Source organism: Silene latifolia, chromosome X, assembly GCF_048544455.1.
Source record: "Silene latifolia isolate original U9 population chromosome X, ASM4854445v1, whole genome shotgun sequence".
NCBI lineage: Eukaryota > Viridiplantae > Streptophyta > Magnoliopsida > Caryophyllales > Caryophyllaceae > Silene > Silene latifolia.
In genome coordinates this window covers 4,504,574-4,515,789 of record NC_133537.1, presented here as the reverse complement: position 1 = coordinate 4,515,789, position 11,216 = coordinate 4,504,574, and the positions used below count along the sequence as shown (strand labels likewise).

At 40.0% G+C, this 11,216-nt stretch overlaps 2 protein-coding genes across 2 annotated transcripts; both read right to left on the bottom strand.

The window, feature by feature from the left end:
• Positions 1 to 4,262: 4,262 nt before the first annotated feature.
• On the bottom strand, positions 4,263 to 6,672 carry LOC141621157 (GDSL esterase/lipase EXL3-like). Its single transcript, XM_074437846.1, has 5 exons — positions 6,408 to 6,672; positions 5,569 to 5,699; positions 5,256 to 5,489; positions 4,845 to 5,100; positions 4,263 to 4,552 (listed from the first exon to the last, which is right to left on the bottom strand). The coding sequence occupies exons 1-5, from the start codon at positions 6,670 to 6,672 to the stop codon at positions 4,359 to 4,361; spliced, it is 1,080 nt and encodes a 359-aa protein (XP_074293947.1). The 3' UTR covers positions 4,263 to 4,358.
• A 2,418-nt stretch (positions 6,673 to 9,090) lies between these two features.
• LOC141622366 (GDSL esterase/lipase EXL1-like) lies at positions 9,091 to 11,216 on the bottom strand. The gene is made up of 5 exons (XM_074438406.1): positions 10,858 to 11,216; positions 10,170 to 10,300; positions 9,845 to 10,078; positions 9,505 to 9,760; positions 9,091 to 9,409 (listed from the first exon to the last, which is right to left on the bottom strand). The coding sequence occupies exons 1-5, from the start codon at positions 11,126 to 11,128 to the stop codon at positions 9,216 to 9,218; spliced, it is 1,086 nt and encodes a 361-aa protein (XP_074294507.1). The 5' UTR covers positions 11,129 to 11,216; the 3' UTR covers positions 9,091 to 9,215.

The following is an 11,216-nucleotide window of genomic DNA, read 5'->3' as shown; positions in this document are numbered from 1 at the left end:
TCTTGTTCTGGGACCCTGGAATACCGAAAAACCGTGTATATACTTCAATTTGAGCCGTTCGGGAGGTCGTACCGAACCCTGTTTTTTTTTCTCCCGGTTTTTTAATCACGCGTCTGAGCTCATTTCAGGAATTAACCTATTCGATTTCAGCGTCAAATAACGAGCATTAATACATTTTTAACGATTATCCGAGGTTCGACGAATACTGGTTTATGGCATACCGGCACCCCCAAATGTCTTCCGTTGGTACTCAAATTTTGCGTGGCCGCTTTATCTGACCCGAGAAACTTTCTATGGGATTTCTGGAGAATTTTGTTCCGGGACCCTGGAATCCCGAAAAACCGTGTATCACTTCAATTTGAGCCGTTCGGGAGGTCGTAACGGACCTTGTTTCTTTTTCTCCCGGTTTTCAATCACGCATCGGAGCTCATTTCAGGAATTAACCTATTCAATTTTTAGCCTCAAATAACGAGCATTAATACATTTTTCACGATTATCCGAGATTCGACGAATGCTGGTTTATGGCATACCGGCACCCCCAAATATCTTCTGTTGGTACTCAAATTTTACGTGGCCGCTTTATTTGTCCCGAGAAATTTTCTATGTGATTTCCAAAGAATTTTGTTCCGGGACCCTGGAATCCCGAAAAACCAAGTATTATACACTTCAATTTGAGCCGTTCGGGAGGTCGTACCGGACCCTGTTTCTTTTTCTCCCGGTTTTTCAATCGCACGTCCGAGCTCATTTCAGGAATTACCTTATTCGATTGCAGCCTAAAATAACTAGCATTAATACAGTTTTCACGACTATCCGAGGTTCGACGAATGCTGGTTTATGGCATACCGGCACCCCCAAATGTCTTCTGTTGGTACTCAAATTTTGCGTGGCCGCTTTATCTGACCTGAGGAACTTTTTATGTGATATCCGAAGAATTTTGTTCCGGGACCCTGGAATCCCGAAAAACCGTGTATTATACACTTTAATTTGAGCCGTTCGGGGGGTCGTACCGGACCCTGTTTCTTTTTCTCTCGGGTTTTCAATCATGCACCCGAGCTCATTTAAGGAATTAACCTATTCGATTTCAGCCTCAAATAACAACATTAATACAGTTTTCACGATTATCCGAGGCTCGACGAATGCTGGTTTATGGCATACCGGCACCCCCAAATGTCTTCCGTTGGTACTCAAATTTTGCGTGGCCGCGTTATCTGACCCGAGAAACTTTCTATGTCATTTCTGGAGAATTTTGTTCCGGGACTCTGGAATCCCGAAAAACCGTGTATCACTTCAATTTGAGCTGTTCAGGAGGTCGTACCGGACCCTGTTTCTTTTACTCCCGGTTTTTCAATCACGCGTCCGAGCTCTTCAGGAATTAACCTATTCGATTTCAGCCTCACATAACGAGCATTAATACATTTTTCACAATTATCCGAGGTTCGACGTATGCTGGTTTATGGCATACCGCCCCCCCAAATGTCTTCCGTTGGTACTCAAATTTTGCGTGGCCGCTTTATCTAACCCGAGAAATTATCTATGTGATTTCCGGAGAATTTTGTTCCGGGACCCTGGAATACCGAAAAACCGTGTATATACTTCAATTTGAGCCGTTCGGGAGGTCGTACCGAACCCTGTTTCTTTTTCTCCCGGTTTTTTAATCACGCGTCCGAGCTCATTTCAGGAATTAACATATTCGATTTCAGCGTCAAACAACGAGCATTAATACATTTTTAACGATTATCCGAGGTTCGACGAATACTGGTTTATGGCATACCGGCACCCCCAAATGTCTTCCGTTGGTACTCAAATTTTGCGTGGCCGCTTTATCTGACCCGAGAAACTCTCTATGGGATTTATGGAGAATTTTGTTCCAGGACGCTGGAATCCCGAAAAACCGTGTATCACTTCAATTTGAGCCGTTCGGGATGTCGTACCGGACCCTGTTTCTTCTACTCCCGGTTTTTCAATCACGCGTCCGAGCTCTTCAGGAATTAACCTATTCGATTTCAGCCTCACATAACGAGCATTGTTACATTTTTCACAATTATTCGAGGTTCGACGTATGCTGGTTTATGGCATAACGGCACCCCCAAATGTCTTCCGTTGGTACTCAAATTTTGCGTGGCCGCTTTATCTGACCCGAGAAACTTTCTATGTGATTTCCGGAGAATTTTGTTCCGGGACCGTGGGAATCCCGAAAAACCGTGTATTATACCCTTCAATTTGAGCCGTTCGGGAGGTCGTATCGGACCCTGTTTCTTTTTCTCCCGGTTTTTCAATCACGCGTCCGAGCTCATTTCAGTAATTAACCTATTCGATTTCAGCCTCGAATAACGAGCATTAATACATTTTTCACGATTAACCGAGGTTCGACGAATACTGGTTTATGGCATACCGGCACCCCTAAATGTCTTCCGTTGGTACTCAAATTTTGCGTGGCCGCTTTATCTGACCCAAGAAACTTTCTATGTGATTTCAGGAGAATTTTGTTCCGGGACCCTGGAATCCCGAAAAACCGTATATCACTTCAATTTGAGCCGTTCGGGAGGTCGTACCGGACCCTGTTTCTTCTACTCCCGGTTTTTCAATCACGCGTCCGAGCTCTTCAGGAATTAACATATTCGATTTCAGCCTCACATAACGAGCATTAATACATTTTTCACAATTATCCGAAGTTCGACGTATGCTGGTTTATGGCATACCGGCACCCCCAACTGTCTTCCGTTGGTACTCAAATTTTGCGTGGCCGCTTTATCTGATCCGAGGAACTTTCTATGTGATTTCCGGAGAATTTTATTCCGGGACCCTGGAATCCCGAAAAACCGTGTATTATACACTTCAATTTGAGACGTTCAAGAGGTCGTACCGGACCCTGTTTATTGTTCTCCTTGTTTTTTAATCACGCATCCGAGTTCATTTCAGAAATTATCCTATTCGATTTCAGCCTCAAATAACGAGCATTAATACATTTTTCACGATTATCCGAGGTTCGACGAATGCTGGATTATGGCATACCGGCACTCCCAAATGTCTTCTGTTGGTACTCATATTTTGCGTGGCCGCTTTATCTGACCCGAGGAACTTTCTATGTGATTTACGGAGAATTTTGTTCCGGGACCCTGGAATCCCGAAAAACCGTGTATTATACACCTCAATTTGACCCGTTCGGGAGGTCGTACAGGACCCTGTTTCTTTTTCTCCCGGTTTTTCAATCACGCGTCCGAGCTCATTTCGGGAATTATCCTATTCGATTTCAGCCTCGAATAACGAGCATTAATACAATTTTCAGGATTATCCGAGGTTTGACGAATGCTTGTTTATGGCATACGGGCACCCCTAAATGTTTTCCGTTGGTACTCAAATTTTGCGTGGCCGCTTTATCTGACCTGAAGAACTTTAGTTTTAGTCTGCCAATAGCCCAATACAGCCTTAGTAGAATTTTTACTGTACATTTAAATCCGGATCAAATCCGATTTCCGAAATATGGATTTCCTAATTTTTGGATATCCGAATTATTCGGATCGGATGTGGATCACTAAAAATGACAATTTTAAATTCGGATAACCGATCTGATTTTGAAATCCGGATCGGATATCCGGTTTTGCTCAGCCCTAAAGTATGTATGTATAAACCGTCAACAATTCGAGATCATTCATTTTCGATCCTAATATTGCCCTACACTATAAGCAAGAGTAATCAAAGAGAGTGAAAGAGGTATTATGGATTTATGGTTAAGACGGAAATCCATGATTGATAATGAAACACAAACTATTGTACCAGCCTTTTGCCCAGTGGAGGTTATTTATGGTCGTTTAAGACTATGTCCTTCAGACTTCGAGCCTATCAGTCTCGGGTGGTTGACATAATATACGTGATTTGCATACTATCACGTATACTTAAAGAGTTTTATCAGGTGCACACCAAAAGCAGTGGTTGTGGGTTTCCAGCTCGTCATCCAAAGAAAGTTTATAAGTCGGAAACTGGTCCTCGTTGTATGGCTTGTACATCTATTTCCTCATTTAGGTTCGTTTCCATTAGAATCGGCCTTACAAGAGACTTTCCTCATTCTTCTAAAATGGTACAATAATAAACTTTGACGTTCCAAATTTGAAAATTTTTATATATTGATGTACAATTGGATGCGTCTGATATATGTAAAGTTGTAAACATAGAATGTAAATCATTTCAATTAATAACAGAAAATTCATTAGTACTTCGGTATATATAAGCTATTCAAATTAAATCAATGCGATAACGATCTTAGTTATGCTGGGAGGGAGCTGGATACACGAAGCCAATGGGAGTGAATCTCAGCCCCCTTAATTGTCCACTCCAAGATCCGCCACCGTTAATATTATGCATCAAAAGAAAAGATTGGGGTTTTTTTGAATCGTGTCATTAACTATGAATCTATAAGCTGCTTCGGTAGGATGAAAACTATCCCAGAAAATGTATTTGGATGCGTCTTCGCAGGTACCTATACTGAGCTTCGAACACAGAAATGCCACTTCTATGTTTCCTGTTCCGCAACATCCCTTGTTTACAACTTGAAACCCTAAAAACAATTTAATCTTGTCATGAATAAAAGGCGAGATCATAGTACTGTTTTGTACTAAACAGATGTCAACTAGCTTAGTTGATACAGTCATGAGAGGTGGTGCTCATGACCTGGGTTCAAATCCCGTCACATCAAAATTGCCCTTGTGCCTCCTGTCATCTAGGATGTATTATTTCCTAGATGAAGTTGGATGGATCGAGAATGATACAAGAAGCGCATACATCCAATTTCGGTAAATTGTTTTATAGTCATAGATAGTACTACGTAAATGGTAAATGAAGGGCAGTACCTGATTGAGAAGGGTTAGTTATGAGATTAAGTAAAGGGTTGTAAATATCAAGGTACGCAACAGTTGATCCTTCGAGTTTTTGATTGAGCGATTCTAGCTCAGAATTCAACTTAGTGTTGTAAAGAGCCGAAGCTTGGTTTTCCTTCTCTGCACAAGATCTTTTGTGACCGCCATGTAATGTTCTTTGGGATGGCACACAACCGAGTAGCGGTACACCTGTCACGCCTATCCGTCGTGCTCCAAGATTGTATAATTCCTGAGGTTTTCCAAATTTAATTTTAAGTTTTTTAACATTATTATTCAATTTCAATGTATGCTTCAGTTTAACTATATGGTACTCGGTATAAAACATCTCAACCAAAAGCTTAAGCTGATGTGTCATTACTAAACGATGTGTGGAAATGCCGGTACCTGAACAAAAGTAGAAGCCCAATTAACCATCAAATTAGTATAGGACGAAACATCATACTCCAATCTTCGGATTAGTAAGGTGAAATAGGTGTTGGCAATGTCATTGCTTCCGGCACAGACTATAAACACACTTTGTGAAATGATAGTAGATGTCGTGTTTTCTCCGACTGCTGCCTTAAGCTTGTTTATATACTTTTTGAAATTCTTTAGCTGGCCATCCAATGGTAATACATTCTGCAATCACATTGGTCGCGTCATTATACATTTACTTTGAAAACGCGAAAATAACACTCTTTAGGAGAAGAAGATATACCAATAGTTTTCCTGTTTGAGGATCGTAACCGGCTCCACCAGAAGCAAAACTGACTCCGGTTAGGAGATCATTGATTTTGAGGGTGGGATCTAAGTATGGAGGCATAAATTCTTTTATCCCAAGCTGTTTAGCTTTTCAACGATAGGGCACATGATCAGTACAATAAAGACATATTCAATAGTGGGCATCTCTATTTTAATCACGAACAAAGCTAATCATCATTTTGTAGTGAAAATCAACTCCAACAACCAGGGATGCGCACATGGGGTGTTGTGCGTACCCCTGGGTCCGCCCCTGATGTAAGAGATCAGGTCTACCTGTACTCGGGCCGGGGTCTCCATGTCAGACCCGAGCCCGGGCCAGGACATGGGGAGGGGCGGGCTTGACTGGGCCGGGCCGAGTTAGGACATGCTTGACCCCCGACTGGCCCCGAGGCGAGCTGGGGGCGGGCCGGATTAGCGGGTCTAACCTAATTTTTTTTTTATAATAAACGGGCCAGGGTGGGCCGAGCTGGGAAAATGGAACCCGGGCATAACCATGGGAGGGGCGCAGGCCGGATTGGTCAGGAGCAGGGCCGGACGGGCTGAGTGGGGTGGCGGGCTGGGAGTGGTTTGGGCCCTAGTTGGGCCGGACTTGCCTGTGCTGTTGGTCAGCTCTAGTTACAAGTACAAACGAATAGTTGTAACAAAGGTAAGTGCACGGACTGTAGAAAAACATTTAGTGAGGAGGACTTAAGAGAACCATTTACAACTACAAGCATGGCATGGTACAACAGGTATAACGTATGAGACAATTATATACGAGTATATATAAGAAAAACAAAGTAATGTTAATATTACCAATTAAATCGGGAGGAGTTTTGCCATTGCTATATCTTCCGGTAGCAACACCTCCTTTAAAATCTCGACCATAAGGCGGGAAGTTTACTTTTCCAAGGGTGACTCTATAATTATTGTTGCCTGTATCGAAAATCGAGTCTCCAAAGACAAGTAACGCAGGCGTTTTTGCATTGTTAGACGAAGTTATGGCACCTACACGAATGTGCATGTAGGAAATTAGAGTAATGCACCATACAATAACGTTAATCGGATTTGTATGAGACATGATTGATCTTGCCAATAGTGTACATACTTTGCATGTTATATATAGTTGCTGAAAAATCATTGAGTTTGATCGATCCAGCTACTAATTTTAGGGCACAATGAATTAATTAGTGAATTATTAAGGCATTAATAAAAGAATGCTTAAGAAAGGTTGAGTAAATGAAGAATTGGGCTTGAATAATTGTATTCGAAATATGCTTGTTATTGTTACCCATGACTCCATGATCACTTGGATCAACAAACAACAGGTAATAGGTTGTTTTAACTTAACCAGAAGTCTTAAGTTCAAATACTGGAAATACATGCAACCATGTTAAGAAAATACGAGTATGAAATTGTGCAACTTACTATTTATCATCAATTCAACATCATTCAGCCTAATATTGCCATATACTCCCTCCGTCCCGGTCATTTGTTGTCCTTTGATTTTGGCATAAAGACCAAGGAAAGGGGAGGGGGCCAATGACTAAATGACAAGTGGAATAAATTGAGTGTGAATGATCAAATTACTCATCAAATTCAATCTTAAAATAGAAAGGACAACAAATGACTGAGACACCCCAAAATGGAAAAGGACAACAAATGACCGGGACGGAGGGAGTACTGGAAACAAGAACAATCGAAAATGTCTTAACCTAATGACTAAGATAGAAGTCCATAATTGACAATTAAACACTAACCAATGGATAACAGAAGAAATAATTTCTTATTATAAATACGCGTTGATGTCAAATTGTCAATATACTTTATAATTCTCCTAATATCAGTGGTGGAGTCAAGATTTGACATTTATAATAGGGGTGAGAAATTCCAATTAAGGCAAACTACTACTGCAAAGATGATATTTCAACTAAAATCATAGTTTAAGATTTGACACATATAATAGGGGTGAGAAATTTTAATTAAAGCGAACTACTAATGCAAAGATGATATTTCAACTAAAATCATTGTTTAAGATTTGACATATGTAATAGGGGTGAGAAATTCCAATTAAGGCCAATTATTAATGCAAAAATGATATTTCAACTAAAATCATTGTTTATCGAGACGAAACTGCCCCTATTACTCTACTAGTCCTGTCTGGCTCCGCTACTGCCTAGCATAAGATAATTCTCATTCTATAGCGAATCGATCAATATGTAAATGCTCCTTTTGTTGCGGAGTCAACTGTAGATCAATCATAACCAATGTGTCAATGATGTTGGATAAGCTGGCATAACCGTAAGTTGGGGGTTTTGAGAACGTGACATTAATAAGAGTTGTGCAAACGAATGCCAGATTAGTTGACTAAACAATAGAGTAATGATATAATGAGGAATTAAAAAGTTTTATAAATCAGAAACTGATCCTCGTTGTATACTACTTGTATGGTTTTTATAATCGCTAGGTCTCATGATAGACAATCTCTCGCTTAGTTATTGATAGAGTTGTCTTCGGGCTGGGTTCGAACCGGGTCGGGCTGGCTAGGGGCGGGCAGGGCTCTATTGGTTAGGCCCTGAACCGGCCCGATCCAGGGCGATGGAAAACGGGTTAGCAGGCATGTGTATTAATTTTTTTTTATTTTTTTTTACTAAAATGGCGGGCCAAGGGAAGGCCGGGCTGGAAATTTAGGACTCGGGCTATGCCCGTCCAAGGGCAAGCCAATAGCAGGCCGGGCCGGGCTAGATGTCTACAGTAACGGGCCAAGGGCGGGCCGAGTCAGGCCGTGTTGATGATCAACTGTAGTTATTGAGTCGCCATTTCGGCAATGAAAAACATTGTGATCTAATTGAACTTGTCCAAGATTAAACGGGTTAAATCATCTTGTTGGTTTATCAATTCTCAACCAACTCCGAAAAATGTGTTTTGTATTTCATATCGAAACCAACCATTAGACTTTTTTTTTAAAATTATAATTCTATGATTTTTTTTTAAACAAACGTAAATTTGTTTGTTTCATATTTTCATATTTTATAATGAATTATTATTAGTGTTTAATATTTTTTCAACGTCTTACTTGGAAAGTCAAATAAAAACTTTGAAATGGATTTGCTCCACGTTCAATTTAGCCTGAGTTCGAGCCAGGTAAGACCGTAAGGCTAGCACAGCTCGCTACTCTCTCTTCTAAGGAAACAGTATTTCCTTCAAACACAAGACATCTCAAGCATGATGTGTCCACTAAGGGGAGGTTATCAAGACTTGATGATGTTTCGGGTGTCTAGAAGTTGGGCCTGTAGAGTGTGGGGTTCTCTATGAAGGTCAAGGTCCGAGTTAAGACGATGATGGTCTTTCGTTTGAGAGGAGGATTGTTATGGTGCAAACTCATGTAACAATGAGGCCTTTTGAGAATGAAGGAGCCCAATAGTAAATCCGTGAGGACTTAACCCAAAACAGATACTCCATACCGTACTGTTATGGACAATGGACACCGGCGTAGCAAAGGGGTAATACGAGTAGTTACCAAAAGTTTGTTGTTGTGCTTCATTCATAGTTTCATACTTTGTATACATGAGCTATTCAAATTAAATCAATGTGAAGATTTATGATAGATGTGTCATGTGTGTATCAAAAGAAAAGATTGTGGTTTTTTTGAACAATGTCATTAACTATGATTCTATAAGCTGCTTCGGTTGGATGGAAGCTATCCCAGAATATGTATTTGGACGCGTCTTTGCAGGTACCTATATCGAGCTTTGTACATAAAAATGACACTTCTATGTTTCCTGTTCCACAGCATCCCTTGTTTGCGACTTCAAAACCTGAAGATAACAATTTACAAAAATATTGACATTATTAGTCTGTTTCTGAACGACCCATGATAAAATATTTAGTTGTCGATGAGGGTGATATGTACCTGATTGAGATGGGTTAGTTATGAGATTAAGTGCAGAGTCGTAAATATCAAGGTACGCGACATTTGATCCATTGAGCTTTTGATTGAGCGATTTTAACTCGGAACTCAACTTCGTATTGTAAATAATAGAAGCTTGGTTTTCCTTCTCTGCACAAGATCTATTGTGACCGCCATGTAACGTTCTTTGAGATGGCAAACAGCCGCATGGTGGTGCACTTATCACTCCTATCCTTCTTGCTCCTAGATCATATAATTCCTGATAATATTTTCCAGATTATTTAATTTATTATCGACTAAGCTAGTTGACATCGTGAAATTAAAAGAGGAGAAATGTTGTTACCTGAACAAAAGTAGAAGCCCAATTAACCATCAAACTAGTATAGGAGGAAACATTATAATGCAATTTTCGGAATGGTAAGGCGAAGTAGGTGTTGGTTATATCATTGCTTCCGGCACAGACTAAATACACACTTTGCGAAATGATAGTAGATGTCGTGTTATCTCCGACTGCTGCCTTAAGCCGGTTTATATACTGTTTGAACAAAATTAGTTGCTTATCCAATGATATCGCATTCTGCAATAATCAGAGTAGTATTACACATTATTAGTTACAATTACTCAGCTGGACTATTAATTGGTGAAGGAGAAGAGAGAGAGAGAGATACCGCGATTTTTGCTGATTGAGGATCATAACCGGCTGCACCGGAGGCGAAACTCACTCCGGTGAGGAGATCATTGATTTGAAGGGAGGGATCCAAGTATGGTGGCACAAGCTCTTTTAACCCCATCTGTTCAGCTATATCAAAAGACAAGGCGCAAAATCAATAGGGTCAGTATTGTTATTATAAGACTATACGTGATTTGTGGGCTATCACGTACACCCGAAGGTTTACCCAGTTAGCATCAAAGGTAGCGGCTGCGGTTCCCTCGTCACCAAAAAAAAAAAAAAAAAAAAAAAAGACTATTGATTGAGCCTCAAGTAATTAATCATGTGCATAAGCTTTTAGTTGAGAGATAAGTAAAAAAGATACGGAGTATTTAAATCGAAGACATATTTGATATCTTGTATCTCTATTTTAACCACAAGGCTTATAATCATTTTGTAGTAATAATCGTATTTATGATATTATAACATGATTTAAAATTTTGACTAAAGTAGCTAAAATAACAAGTTACTCCGTACTTTACAAGCTATGCTAGGATTTGAACTTGGAAACTCAGGGTCACTATACTTCTAATATCATAGGAGTATGATGATTTCATTATAATTTAAACTGAATAACTAATGGTTAAGATCCAGTCAATACTTTTAATATATATCCTAATAAAACAGAGTAATAATATTAGCATTACCTATCAAATCAGACGGAATTTTGCCATTGCTATATCTTCCGGTAGCAACACCACCGGCGAAATCTCGACCATAAGGCGGGAAGTTGGCTTTTCCAATGGTGTCAATATAATCATTGTTGCCTGAATCAACAATGGAGTCTCCAAACACAAGAAGTGCGGGAGGTTTTGCGTTGCTAGGCAAAGTTATGGCACGTCCATAAATGTGCATGTTGGACGTAATAATAATAACATACCATACTATAATAATATTAATTGGATTTGTATAAGACATGATTGATTAATGAACATGGAGGAAAAATAATGGTGTATTTATATACGTGTGTCATGAATTATTGACTTTGGTCCAGCCGATAATTCTA

Bases quoted from the DNA above. Each gene is read 5' to 3' on its own strand.
- LOC141621157 (XM_074437846.1), bottom strand. From the start codon at position 6,672: ATGTCTCATACAAATCCGATTAACGTTATTGTATGGTGCATTACTCTA. The intron at 5,101-5,255 runs GTACCGGCATTT...GGAAAACCTCAG, and splicing joins GGGCTTCTACTTTTGTTCAG to GAATTATACAATCTTGGAGC. The intron at 4,553-4,844 runs GTACTGCCCTTC...AATTGTTTTTAG, and splicing joins AACTAACCCTTCTCAATCAG to GGTTTCAAGTTGTAAACAAG.
- LOC141622366 (XM_074438406.1), bottom strand. From the start codon at position 11,128: ATGTCTTATACAAATCCAATTAATATTATTATAGTATGGTATGTTATT. The intron at 10,301-10,857 runs GTAATGCTAATA...CTTTTGATATAG, and splicing joins AATTCCGTCTGATTTGATAG to CTGAACAGATGGGGTTAAAA. The intron at 9,761-9,844 runs GTAACAACATTT...AAATATTATCAG, and splicing joins GGGCTTCTACTTTTGTTCAG to GAATTATATGATCTAGGAGC.